This window comes from Coenobita brevimanus, chromosome 56 (assembly GCF_032717465.1).
Source record: "Coenobita brevimanus isolate Jiangsu-jjx chromosome 56, ASM3271746v2, whole genome shotgun sequence".
In the NCBI taxonomy this organism is placed as follows: domain Eukaryota; kingdom Metazoa; phylum Arthropoda; class Malacostraca; order Decapoda; family Coenobitidae; genus Coenobita; species Coenobita brevimanus.
Window position 1 is genome coordinate 30,413,656 of NC_137009.1, and position 14,442 is coordinate 30,428,097.

Consider the following 14,442-nt stretch of genomic DNA (forward strand, 5'->3'; position numbering starts at 1 on the left):
TACAGTCATATTTCCCAGAAATGAGTTAGTTGGAATCAAAATTAATTAGAAATCCATTTGTTGTTAATGTGCATCTTCTCTGAGATAACATGCAAGAAGAATTCCTAGGATTGGTGCATGACTCTGATGCAAAAGATGCATTTGAAACGCTTCTCGTGACCAAGCTCTTGTCTAAAATGAGGTAGCGTTACACTGCTGTAGCTGATATTGCTGTGAGGTCTTTGCTGTTGTTTTCTAATACTTACCAAGGGCAAAGTTTTCAACGCTGTTGAACATAAAACAAAACACCAGTCACAGCTAATGTGGAGCATGACCTTCGCGTATGTCTGTCTAATATTGCTCCTCGAACTGAGAAACTTGTTTGCACAAGGCAGGCACAACTTTTTGACATTAAATACTGGTTGTCATTTAAAACATGGTATTAATGCTTACTTGTCAAATGAAGTAATTATAATTTCGTTAGTCAGTAAGGTACCTGACTTGGTGTAAATTCATAAAGTTACTACAGTTCCACTCCTACGTTGTATCAGTGTACATTTCCTATGATATTAATTCTTAACAGCTTACAAAAATTGAAAATTAAAAAAAAATGAAAATTCATCAAAATTTCCATCATTAGATAATATCCATTGAAGTACCACTGTATTTTGAATTTAGCCTTCATATATTACTATTCTGTATTCATTGTCAGATTAATGGGGGTATGAGTCGATGGTCTGATAACTCATTTGGTACTTGTTAGGAAGATGGCTGAGAACCCTTGCCTGTAGGCCATCCATTACCCATGTGAAGTTATAGATTGCAGTTAATATATTGTTGTCTGAACATACTTTTCTAACAGGTTCTGCATTTAACTGTTAACATTTTTCCACTAAAATAAGTATTCGTTACCTGTGACCAAATCCTACATCCACTGGGTAAAAAATGGTCCATGGACTAAGTAGATCCATGGAGGAAACAGGTTCATAGAAAAATATAGGTCCACTGGGGGAAATCATTATTTCCACAAAGGCTGAAAATCTGAGTGTGGGGGAAAATATATCCATGGGGAGAATAGATCCATGGTGAGCAATATATTCATGGTTGAGAATAGACTCCGGGGAAAATAGGTCTATGAAGAAAAATAGGTCCTTGGGCGAAAGCGGGCCAATGACAAAGAATTGGTTCATGACAAAAGACATCTAGTCAGAAAAACAGGTCAATGGGGGGAAATAGGTCTATGGGGGAAAGCATGTCCATTGGGGAAAAAGCAAGTCCACTGAGAAAATATGTCCATGGGAAAAATGGGTCTATAAGGGAAGGTGGGTCCATGGGAGGAGGGTGGGGATATATGTTCATGGAAGAAACGTGACCAATGCAGAAATAGGTCCCTGGGGAATCATAGACTTATGGGGGATGACCCTTATGAGATGTAGCCAAGGATAGGCTTATATGTTAGTCTATGGCACATTACCTAATAATCCACTTTTAGGCAACTATGCATAAATAGTTTTTGCTTTCCACTTTCGACCAATTCTTTCACTGAAGACATACAAAAATGATAGTTCTACTGTACATCGTTTCTTAATAGCTTTAACTGAGCATGAAACCGCACACACAGTTTGTATACAACCCGTGCAGTAAGCTCACACATGCATCGAACATTTGATCTTATGGACTCACCAGGCATCAAAAGACGATACAACAAAAACCTCTGGCCTGAGGAATGAGTTGAAAGAGGATGCCATACAGAGAGTGTATGCACCCATGTTGTGCCAGACCAACCAGTCTCCGGGATGGAGGAGAGGCAGATTCACTCCGCTGGCCAGGATGTCTTCATTGCTCAGTGTCTGGCCCCTCACGTCACTCAGCATCATCCTCTCGCTCCCTCCCTGTGTGTGCACATATTTTAGACGTTCCAGCCGAATGTAAATCCAAGGGATCATTGAGCAAGGCTGTTCAAACGCGTATGATTGGTCATTGTAGCCTTAAATGTCTGTACTGGATATCCTAGCTCCAGACTTCAATGTTGATGATAGGACAGTATAGAAATGGACGGTGGATGCTGAATGGACCAGTGATCATATAATTTTCATATGGTACACAGAAACTGATTGGTAGGTCGTTCCCGTTTCAGAAATAGATCTGTCTTCTTTACTCTCGAGAATGTAATACTGTCTTTAATGGTGTGATAGGCCCCTCACATCCTTCCAAAAGTCTAATAGGCCCTCTCACTCAGTCACTCATAGAAGTTATTTAGGCCATGTCCTACTCTCCCTGAGTCCACACATTTCACCCGCTTTTTCAGTGAAAGAGGTATAGTTTTTCCCACAGTACATTATTTATACCATACACAAAAATAAGTGGGTGTGTCATATCCATACGTTTGAGGGTCTAAGTTTTCCGCTAGAAGGCACTTGACATTTTAAACAGCCTGCAAAGATCTTACACTCTGCCTTGGTGTAGAAATGTTTTAGCAAGTGTACTAGTGAATTCAGCTGGACGATATAATTTTCATTTGGCTTAGGCTTTATGTCTTACTCAGAATCTGTCGAGTGTATGAGCAAAAGATAACGGAATGTCAAAGTAAAGGTATGTCAACTGATATAAAATGAACTTATAAAACCTGTAAAGAGCATATCGAGTGATTTGTGATGACTGGTAAAAGGTTATGTCGTATCCAGGGTGTCAGGAAGCAAGAATGTAACAGTTTGGTGGGATGCAGAAGTAGCCATAAAGGAAAAAAAAAATGTAAATGGACAACCTGAAGGAAAAATGACGGAAAAAAAAAAATAGAAATTCATGCGAAAAACATGTGAATGTTATGAATGGATATGAGAAAAAATATAATAATGTAAGGAACGAACATGGATGTATGCAAACAAACGGAAGCGAAGTTAGATCATTGAGAAGAATATGAATGACGAGAGCAGGTGCAAGAGAACATGATTTGAGTCAGATTTGCCCAAAAAAAGAAATCTGATGCCGAGTTATATGAAAGTGACGGAACTAAGAAATCATGTGAAAAGTATGAGCAACAGGAAGGTAGAAGGTGTAAGTGAGATTTAGATAACTATTAGTCCAAACAGCGCAATGAACTGTCTGTGAGAAATCTACCAAAAAGCATGGACGAGTTTGGGTGAACTAGTGGGGCGATAGAAAATTTACGTGACCGAAGTAAAGATTACACTGGCATATGGAAGAATAATTATAGAAATGGTATGAGATGATGTGAGAGTATCTGACAGATGATGAATGGGTGGTTTCCAGAGTGGCAGGCGATTTTTTTGTTTTTCTTTTAATGCAAGAGAGAAGGAACCAAAGGCCAGTAGCCCGCAAACCGTTCCTTCCAAGAAAAAAACAAAAGCAATACAAAAGAGAGCCAAAATCAAGATCTGTTCATTTCGAGATGCCTGGACACACTGCGTTTGAAAGACTGGAGATCATAGGAAGTAGGAAATAATCAGAGGAAGACAGATCCAGCGTTGACCTGTTGCATAAATGAAAGACTGGGAGTAATGGTTAACTCCTGCATTAGAGAGCTGGACAAAAAAGGGATGAGAGTTTGTTGCTAGACGGGTGCTATGCACCCGTCGTAAAGGTGACTGGATGCAAGCAGACAGTTCAGAGGAGCAGTGACCATTGAAGCAGCGATAGAAAAGAGATATAGATGCAACAGTACGGCGAAGAGACAGAGGTTGAATGGTAACCAATAACAGGAGGAGAGTTGATGAGACGAAAAGCCTTTGACTCCACCCTATTGAAAAGAACTGTATGTGGGAAGCCTTCCCACACATGGGAGTTGTACTCTACACGGGGGCGAATAAAATCCGTGTATAAAGTCAACAACTGTGCAGGAGTAAAGACGGTACAGAGTCGGCTTAGCACACCTAATCTCTTGGTAGCAGATTTTACAAGAGATGCAATATGATCTTTCCAAGATAAGTCCCAAGTGAATGAAACCCCAACCAAGGTCAAGGACGATGCACGACTGAGCTGGATATTATTACACATTAGTGAGATAGATGAGAATGGCAGTGCGTTAGTGGACATTTGTGCTGGGAGGGGGTTGGTGATAGCCAATACCCTCTTCAGGCATAAAATGATCCACAGGTATACATGGCGAGTGATGAGAAGGATGGGTGGTGAACTGAATGAAAGAAAGGCAATGACTGATTATGTGTGTGGATGAAAGGATGCGAAGATGTGTAATGGATGCAAGAGCTTATAGAGGTTGGGGGAGTGGACTTTCTGACCACTACTAGGTCCTGGCCAGAATCAAGATCCAAATAAGATGGAGAAATAGAAGAAGGGAAGAATGGGAAGAAGGAGTATTTGCAAGGAGAGTGGAAAGGTTACAAGAGGATGAGAAAAAAGCAGAATATAAGAGAGAAGTGGAGGAACGATTGGGCATATATGAACTGGAGCAGATGGGGGACGTGGAAGGTGTGTGCCGGATATTCACAGAAGAAATTCAGCGCTTGTTTCTATCTAAACGAAGTCGAAATCAACTGTATGTCAACGATGACATGAGTGTTGCCTTGTCATAGACCACTCCACAATTCATCTTCTTATTCAAGCCAAACAACAACAACAACCCTCGCACTGAAAGGAACTTTTGAGCAGAATTAACGTTTTGTTTTGTTTACTTTCCACAGGTTGGATGTATTTTATTTTTTCATCGAGTGGCCATTAGTTTTTGCATGAAAAAGAGTCAGAAACATAATTCTTTGTAAAGACTGTTTTTTTTTTTACTTTGTGTATGTCATACACTGCATGAGGTGGTTTGCAATAAAATAAAGTATATTCAATGCATGCAAAATGCTGTGTTTATGTGCTTAGGTGCATTTTTGTAGAGGAGGGGTTCATAGCTTTCACCAGATTCTCGAAGGGGTCCGTGACTCAAAAAAGGTTAAGAACCACTGATCTAGATGAACACAGCACTAATGTAAAGTGAAAAGTATATATATAGTACTTATGATAAAAGCAACACAGAGTGGCTGTTAAAACAGTGGCACCAAAAAGCAGACTGACTTGCAGCTGCTATATACATAGGAACTAGGCTCATGTCTGAACAGGTCTAAACGTGTTTTAACTTGCATAAGCTGCTGCTCTGACCAAATTTATCCTACCATCCTCCTAAAGGAATAAACTGCGTTAATTCCCCAGAAAATTTTCTGCTTAATTATATATATCTAGAAGTACATGATCAGGGATTTGGCACCCCTTTTTAACGTGGCGGAGGCCGGTTTGACTCAATCGGATACGTTTATGGGAAGCTACAGAACGTGGAGAATGTTTTTGGCGCATCCGATAGAGCCAGGATTCCGGGGTTTTGAATGATCAGTGAATGGAAGCGTGGCCCATTGGAATGGGCAAATTTGGGCTGTCTGGTCATTGCTACTCCTCACCCTGCCCAAGGGTGGGAAAGGAGGTCTGGATGATGATGATATATATATATATATATATATATATATATATATATATATATATATATATATATATATGCCTATTATTAATTTTGTATTCCGTGACTGCTAAATGCCGAACATAATTATGAACACTGAGTCACAGAAAACCTTAGGCTGGTAGGAAAAATTTGATTTCATATTTGGATTCGGCATGAAAAACTTTACTTAGAGCACCCTTGGGACAAAATTGTTGACCAGTGTTACCAGCCTACTCCTTCCTTTGTCATTACATGATCGAAGAAGCTCCAGTCAACTCTTGAGACTCGAGCTCACTCGCATGGCTGGAACATCGCTCTGACCGTGGTCACTAAGCCATCACATAATATAGGTGTGGGCGAATAGTACATAATCAACTTTGTGAAGGGGAGCTGCACAATGTAGACCACTCTGTAGGAGTAATTTAGGTGATGAGGGTAATTACCATGAGAGCTATAGGTGTGGAGAACTTGCCAACAATCAAGCTCATAGTGAAGGAGACGTGAACGCTGTCGTTGGTGCAGTACACAATGCGACTCTGTTCCCCGTTTTCACCACCACCAGTCTCTTCCTCCCTGCTGAGGATGGTGGTAGCCAGGGTGAAGGCAGTGCTCACTAAGTAGCGTCCTGGCTCTGCAATGATCTAAAAAATATAATATGTGATGAGATTAGTTTTTGAGCTCTCACTGACCTATGTTGAGCTTTGCAATATTTTGATAACTTTTACTATAAAAGTATCTTTCTAATATTAATTTTGCTAATTTTAAAAGTTTTTGTCAGCTTAAGGGTGAGTCTAAGAATTCCTATTGGCCCCACCTTCATATACTGATTCTGACCACCTTTCTATGCCCCTCTACAACTCAGCCGTGTATGCTTCCAATCTACGTGTCGGATTATATGAGGATTAAACGACGATATGAGAGAGAGAGAGAGAGACAGACAGACAGACAGACAGACAGACAGACAGAAAGAAAGAGAGACAGACAGACAGACAGACAGACAGACAGACAGAGACAGACAGACAGACAGACAGACAGACAAAGACAGACAGACAGACAGACAGACAAAAAGAGACAGAGAGAAACACTTCTCCCCGTTATCTTCAAACTGTTTTATTCAGCGCAGGAGAGACTCTTCGAACTGAGGTAGTATATTAGGCCTCCATTATCTTCTTCACTACATGGTGCTTTTGTAAACTGGACAGGATCGTCTGGTACGAGCAAAGGATAAGATGCAGACAACATCCTGGAGTTGAGGAAAACCATATTAAAAAAAGGAAGAAAAAAATCTGTCATTTGTATCGGTGCAGATTTAGAAAAAGTGTTGTCTCTCAGGAAGGGGAAATATCCATTCAACTGGCCCCGTATCCCCCACGACCTTGTGATTCTGATAACTATGTATGACGAACGCGCGTACGAAAACATTAAATTGGACGTATTTTTTTTTTTTTTTAATAACAGAACGGAGGAAGGAAAAACAAATGGAGAAAAAAAATAATCCATACACCAGATTACTGGTGTCCTCTGTTCATAAAATATCTGTAACAGTTAGACTTGAACAGTTGTAGGTTGAAATTTGGAGGAAAACAACTCTGGGGAATCGAGTTCCAGAGAGATGCAGTTCGGGGAATGAAAGAATTCTGATAGGCAGAAGTTCTGCAATATGGTTGAGTGACATTCCAGTCATGAGCGCTACCAGATGCCCGTGTAGCACGAGGGAAGGCATGGAGAGGTGGCACCATGGACGCAACTTCGTCTGAGCATTTGCCAAAAAAATATCTGTAAAATAATGCAAGGGAGGCAACATTCCTTCTTACTTGCAGGGGAGGTAGTTTATATGTAATGGCAGGGTTGTTAAGGATTCTAACAGCTTTATTCTGAATTTTGTCTAGTTGTCTTAATGCAACCTCTCCACAACCATTCCACAAGGGTGAGCAATATAATACTTGAATTAATGCGTGTCAAATATATACTGTTTCAAATATTCAAAAATATTTTTTGCTACAGATATATTATCGTACGTCTTTTAGGTAATACGAACATGGGAACCCGGCATTTCCCAGATAAAAACTTACGAGCTCGCAAACTGGCATTGCCTGAAACTCTGGATGGCCCCTTGTAGAAGACCCTCAGTGTCCCATTTTATCCAGTGAAATGGACCCAAGGAGGAGCAACTCCTTGGATCCATTTCCTCTGGGATATCCCCATGGACCTATTTTCCCACTACCCACCTGTTTACCAACCTTTCCCACTCATCCTGCTCACCCAGCCACCCACCTACGCACCCACCCTGCCTACCCACTCACCTACACTCACACCCACCCACGCATCCTGACCACTAACTCACCCTCCCACATAATTTGCTCCACCACTCCTACCTAACCTGCCCCACCACACCACACCCACCCTGCCCTGCCATACCCCATCCATTCAACTGTAATCACCCACACCACCCGCCCTGCCCACACCACCCGCCCTGCCCACACCACCAATTTGTCCACCCATCCGACCCGTTGTATCTTATAATGGTATGGTTGTAGAAGTAGAATCTCTAAGGTGATTGGCTACCGTGTTTGCAACATGTTTGCTTGATTATTATTTTTAATTTGTTCTAATCCTGGCCATCAGGGGCGCCACATTAGAAACTGTAATGTACAGTCTCATCAAGAAGTACTCGAACACCTGACCACGATGGTTATGCAAAAGACGTGAAATTAGCGTGTCATCCTGGGATGGTTGACAAGCCTGGTTTGGGAATGACGCACTTGGAAGCCATTGTACTGAAGTATGGTGCACTGATGTATGATGTAACTATTACTGACGGAGGTACACACGAGGAGAGCAGTTTTCAGATTTTTATGTTATATATATATATATATATATATATATATATATATATATATATATATATATATATATATATATATATATATATATGGTCTGTTTAGAAAGTATCCGACTTTCGGCTCTGAAAAATAAATAACTAACCTGTTGACTTAGGACACTAATCCCCCTCAAAGTAGGCCCCTTCTGACTTGACACACGTCCTTTCTACTGCCTGAAACATTTTTCAAACTCGGTTTTCGATATCTTCTGCACGTGCTTCGTCTCATTCGTCATGAGCTCGTCTCTCATCTCAATCTGAGAACCCTCCAACGGAGTGTTGAGCTTGGGGAATAACTAAAAGTCGCACAGACCCATCTCTGGTGGACAGGGAGCCTACCGAACCAGTGGGATGTTGTACTTGGCCATAAATTCCTGAATCAGTTGAGAGGAATGGGCAGGGGCGCAGTCATGGTGCAGCTTTCAACTTGCTGCTTTCCAAAATTCTGGTATCTTTTGTCCAACCGCGTCACGAAGACGACGGAAAACGTCGAGGTAGTAATTTTCTTTGACAGGCTGACCTTCTGGTGCGTATTCGTGATGCACAACACCACTGTACTCGGAAAAAAAAAAATGTGAACATGCGACTGTATTTCGCCTTGCTGCGGACCTGTCGTGCATTGTTTGGCCGAGGCGACTTTGCATATTTCCACTGAGACAACTGTGGTTTGGTTTCTGGGTCGTACCTGTAAAGTCAGGTCTCATCTCCAGTCTTAATAGTTTTCAGAAAGACTGGTTCGCGATTTGCACACTTAACTTTGTCTTGAGCAACGTTTATCCATGAGATCAAAATGAATGCGACGAAGCACCTCCAGGAGATACCGAAAACTGACTTTGAAAAACGTTTCAGATAAAGGAAACAATACTGATCTACGTGTGAAAAGTCAAAAGTGGCCTACTTTGAGGGGGATTGGTGTCCTAGCTCAACGGGTTAACTATTTATATAATTTTTTAAGCCTAAGGTCATGATACTTTCTGTACACACCATATATATATATATAATATACGTTTGTGTACAAATGTTTTTTACGCTCCAGCCGGAAACCAAACCCGAGACCTCTAGATGGAAGTCAGGCACTATTACCACTACACCATTTCGTGATAAAAACTAAGCCACCTGAATTCTACAACCAGGTAAATCCGTTATGGGAGGATATATTTCAGTTTCAACACATCAGGAGTTTCGCATAGCTCCATGCAACTCTGCAAATGACAGCAGTTGTAATCTATCCCAGCCAGTACACGAGCGTCTTTATATGTTGGAGAGACACACATTACAAGCGTGTATACAAATGTTTTTTACACTCCAACAGGGAATCGAACCCTAGACCTCTAGACACTAAGTCAGGCACTGTTACCACTACTTGATAATCCTCTGCCACTTATACGAGTTGCGTGGGGCTAAGCGAAAATCCTGGTGTGTTGAGACTGAAACATATCCTTTCATAAGGGATTTACCTGGTTCGTCACAGAATTCAGGTGGCTTAGCTTTTCTCACATCACGGTGTAGTGGTTACAGTGCCTGACTTCCATCCAGAGGCCTCGGGTTCAATTCCCGGTTGAAGCGTGAAAAACATTCTATATATATATATATATATATATATATATATAAAACAGAGGAAGGAAAAACTAATGAATAAAATAAAAATAATACATTCATCAGATAACTGGTGTCCTCTGTTCATAAAATATCTGTAACACTTAGACTTGAATAGCTGTAGGTTGAAGTTTGGAGGGAAACAACTCTGAGGAAACGAGTTCCAGAGAGATGCAGTTCGGGGAATGAAAGAATTCTGATAGGCAGAAGTTCTGCAGTATGGCTGAGTGACATTCCAGTCATGAGCGCTACCAGATGCCCGTGTAGCACGAGGAGAGGTGGCACCATGGACGCAACTTCGTCTGAGCATTTGAAATAAAAATATCTGCATATTAATGCAAGGAAGAGAACATTCCTTCTTACTTGTAGGGGAGGTAGTTTATAATAGCAGGGTTACTAATAATTCCAACAGCTTTGCTCTGAATTTTGTCTAGTTATTTTAATTCAACCTCTCCACATCCTTTCTAGAAAGGTGAGCAATATTCAAGCTGAAAGCGCACATGACTCTTATAAATTGTAGTTAACTGCTCGTCAGTGAAGAAGTTACAGACTCTGTACAATAATCCAAGTTTCTTTGAGGCGGCTTTAGCAAGTGATCTTGACATGAAAGGTCCAGCTGAGGGCATTGTTAAGTGAGACGCCGAGAATTTCAGTACTTTTGGAGATGGGAATATTAGTAGCATTGAAGGTAATGTATGAATCTGGCAATACCTGTCTATTACTAAATTGTATATATTTGGTTTTACTAGCATTAAATGAGACGAGGTTGTTTTGTCTCCATTCACTGATCGTAGATAGGTCTTGATTTATGGAGATGGCTGTACTGAGTTGAGAGGTAGAGTTATTAGCCTTTGTAAATGGGTGTCTGAGTGTGAATGAACTATGAAGTATTGAGTCATCTGGATATGAATGAATGGGATTGTGGGTGACAGATAAGAGATCTATCTATCTATCTATCTGACTACAGCCCGACCCCCTAATCCCGCAAAGGGTGGCCGCAGACAAATCGCCTCCAAGTCGCTCTGTCACCCACCATTTGACTGCCCTCCCCCCAGCTCACTCCCCCTTCACTCATATACCTCTCAACTCCATCCCTCCACATCATCCTCGGTCTTCCCCTCCTTCTCCCTCCCTCCACTTCACCTACATACAGTACATCCTCTTAGTCATTCTCCATTCTCTCCACATGTCCAAAGAGATCATATATATATATATATATATATATATATATATATATATATATATATATATATATATATATATATATATATATATATATATATATATATATATCCATCCATCATCCAATCCTACATTGCCCCATGAGGGGCGTAGGAACTCGGGGCTAAGCAGTTGGTCATGACATTTAAGATGAGAGTGACCAGCCTCACTCATCCCTGAGTGGCATTACATGAGCAATCAACCCCAACCATTCCTTGGATATAAACCTTCACCGGCTCAATCCGATTGGAGCGCAATAATTACTCACTAAACCACCAGGCGCCAAAATTTGGTTATATGGTTACCACCCACCGTAGTAAATGGTTTCCTGGTGTACAGGAGACCATTTAGCTTGTCTCTCAGTGTACTGTAGAGTCACCCAACGGCAGAAGGAAGAGGAAAGAATGAAGGAAAGACAGAAGAGGAAGTGTAAAGTTATCCGTAGGCAGAAGGACAAGGAAAGAATGAAGTAAAGGAAGACAGAAGAGGCTGGAAGGAAAGAAGGATGGAGGAGAGGAAAGCGCAGAAACCCGACGGCAGCACTACATCGAGTGAGTGGATGGTGAGCGCCCCCACCTACCACAATATATATATATATATATATATATATATATATATATATATATATATATATATATATATATATATATATGCATTATCAAACACTATCATGTATTTCTTACCCATATTCTATTTTCACTCCCATATTCTCGTCCACATCAGCAGACTAAGCCGTCCCCATAAAACATAAGGCAAGTGAGATTCTGGTGCAACGTTATTTACTTGCCATCCTGTATACTGCCCATGGGACACTCTCTCTCTCTCTCTCTCTCTCTCTCTCTCTCTCTCTCTCTCTCTCTCTCTCCTATAGACCAGTTATTATTCCTACGAAGATATAGACTGAAAATCAATACTGTAATTTTTTATGCCAAGAAGAAACCACAGGCTAGCAACCCGAAAATTGTTCCCTCCAAGAAAAAATAAAGTCAAATTAATAGTGAGTCAAATCGAAGATCCGTTCATTTCAAGATGCCTGGACAAAGTGTGTATACTCGTAAAAGACTGGAGGTCATAGGAAGGAGGAAACACAAATAAGACAGTTCCAGAGTTGACCTATTTTGCATACATGACGGACTGCGAGTAACAATAAACCCTTGCATTGCAACAGAAAATGGATGAGAGTTTGCTGCTAGACGGGTGCAACTCGCCCGCCTTGGTGGTGGATGGATGCAGGGAGACATCTCAGAGAAGGAGTGACCATTGAAGTAGCGACAGGAAAGAGATAAAGATGCAACAGTGTGGCGAAGAAATGGAGGTTGAAGGGAGCCAGCAAGAGAAGGAGAGTTAATGAGACGAAAAGCCTTTGATTCCACATTGTTGAGAAGAGCTGCATATGGGGAACCTCCCCACACATGAGAATTGTTCTACACAGGGGTGAATAAAACCCGTATAAAATCAACAACTGTGCAGGGGTAAAGAAGGCATGGAGTCGGCTTAGCACCCTCTATGTCTTGGAAGCAGATTTTGCAAGAGAGGTAATACATTTCCAAGATAAATCCCAAGAGAATGAAACCCCAAGTATGTTCAAGGATGATGCAGGATTGAGTTGGGTACTGTCAAAAACCAGAGGATACTCCTGCGATTAATTTGACAGGTTGAAAGATGCAAGAAGTGAGTTTTTGATGCATTAAAATCAACCAGATTACTTTAGCCCCAGTCAGAGATATAAGCCAAGTCAGACATTAGGTGTGCCATAGCCTCATCCCTTATTTGTTAAGTAACTGATGAGTTCCTAAAAAGAGACAGGCCAGAGAAAGGGATGGGGGACTGAGTTATCCCCGTACCCTGAAGACTGGGTCTATGAATGTGCGTGGATGTAGTACAGTTGAGGCTAAAAGGGAGGAGACTGGGAGAATGTTTGTGAGAAGAAAGTTGGATGCGTTAACTCTGAGTGAAAGGGAAGGGTGAGTCTATGTTTGGAAGTGTGAATGGAAGATTGTCAGGTGTTGACAGAGGAAGGGCAAGAGAAGGTGTGGCCTTGTTAGTGAGTCCGGAAGTACAGCAGTGTGTGATTGAATGGAAGGAGGTGTCATCGAGACTGATGTGAGTGAAAGCGAAATTTGAGTGTGAGTTGTGGGTGTTTGACAGTGCATATGGGCCTGGTAGTGAAAGGGATGAAGAAGAGAGGGAGTCTTTCTGGAATGATGTTGATGAGTGTCTGCAGAGTTTTGGAGCGAATGTGAATGTGGTAATGATGGGAGATCTGAATGCTAGAGTGGGAAATGTAGCAGTTGAAGGTGTAGTTGGTATGCATGGTATACCTGGAAGAAATGAAAATGGGGAACGAATGATAGGATTGTGCTTTGGGCGAGAGACGGTAATTGGAAATACCCTGTTTGAGAAGCAAGATATTTATAAGTATACATGGGTGAGACAGGAGGGTGGAAGGGTTGTTGATAGAGCCAGGAATGTAATAGCAAGATTGTTGGATGTGAGAGTTCTGAGAGGGGAGGGTGGAGGTATGTCTGACCACTACTTGGTGGAGGGAAAGTTAAGAGTAGGTAAGAGATGGGTGAGAGCTTGGAGAGTTAGGTATGGCAGGGAGGTTTTGAAAGTGAGTGAGTTGGATAAAAGAGAGAAAATGATAGAGTATCAGGAGAAATTGCGAGATGAGTGGAAAACAGTGAAAGATCAGGAAAATGGCAGTGTGGAGGAGGAATGGCAGTTGTTTAAGAGTGCTGTGGTGTGGCATGCGGAAGAGGTGTGTGGTGTGAGATGCGTGGGTGGTGGTGTAAGAAAAGGAAGTGAATGGTGGTGCGAGGAAGTAAGTATGGCCGTGGCTGAGAAGAGACGTGCATATGAAGTGTGGCTGCAGAGGAAGGATGAGATGTCATATGAGTGGTATAACGAAAAGAGGAAGAGGGCTAGAATGGCTGTGCGTGATGCTAAAGTGGCCGCAGATGAGGGGTGGGGTAGGCGGTTGACTGAGAATTTTCAACAGAATAAGAAAATGTTTTGGAAGGAGGTGAAAAGGGTGTGAAAGGGAGAGTCTGGGAGGGAAGAGCGAGTAAAAGCAGAGGATGGAAGGATGTTAAATGAGATGGATGCAGTAAGGAAGAGATGGGGAATGTATTTTGAAAGACTATTCAATGTAGAGGAGGAAAGGGTGGCTGAGATTGTGGCAGATGGAAAGGTGCAAGGAATAGATATGTTGGGAGAGTTGAATGATTCTTTGATTATGATGGGGGAAGTGCAGGAGGCAGTAAAGGAGATGAAAACAGGAAAAGCTGCAGGTATGAATGGGTGTGCTACTGAA

The 14,442-nt window shown here is 41.6% G+C and overlaps 1 protein-coding gene across 1 annotated transcript in view; it reads right to left on the minus strand.

The window, feature by feature from the left end:
• Positions 1-234: 234 nt before the first annotated feature.
• LOC145401684 (ornithine decarboxylase-like) overlaps positions 235-14,442 on the minus strand; it is a 42,390-nt gene continuing 28,182 nt past the window's right edge. The window contains exons 6-8 of the mRNA XM_080273867.1: positions 5,872-6,069; positions 1,663-1,871; positions 235-265 (exon numbers count right to left, since the gene is read on the minus strand). Coding sequence (XP_080129993.1) covers positions 235-265; positions 1,663-1,871; positions 5,872-6,069 — 438 coding nt within the window. The remainder of the gene's footprint in view (positions 266-1,662; positions 1,872-5,871; positions 6,070-14,442) is intronic.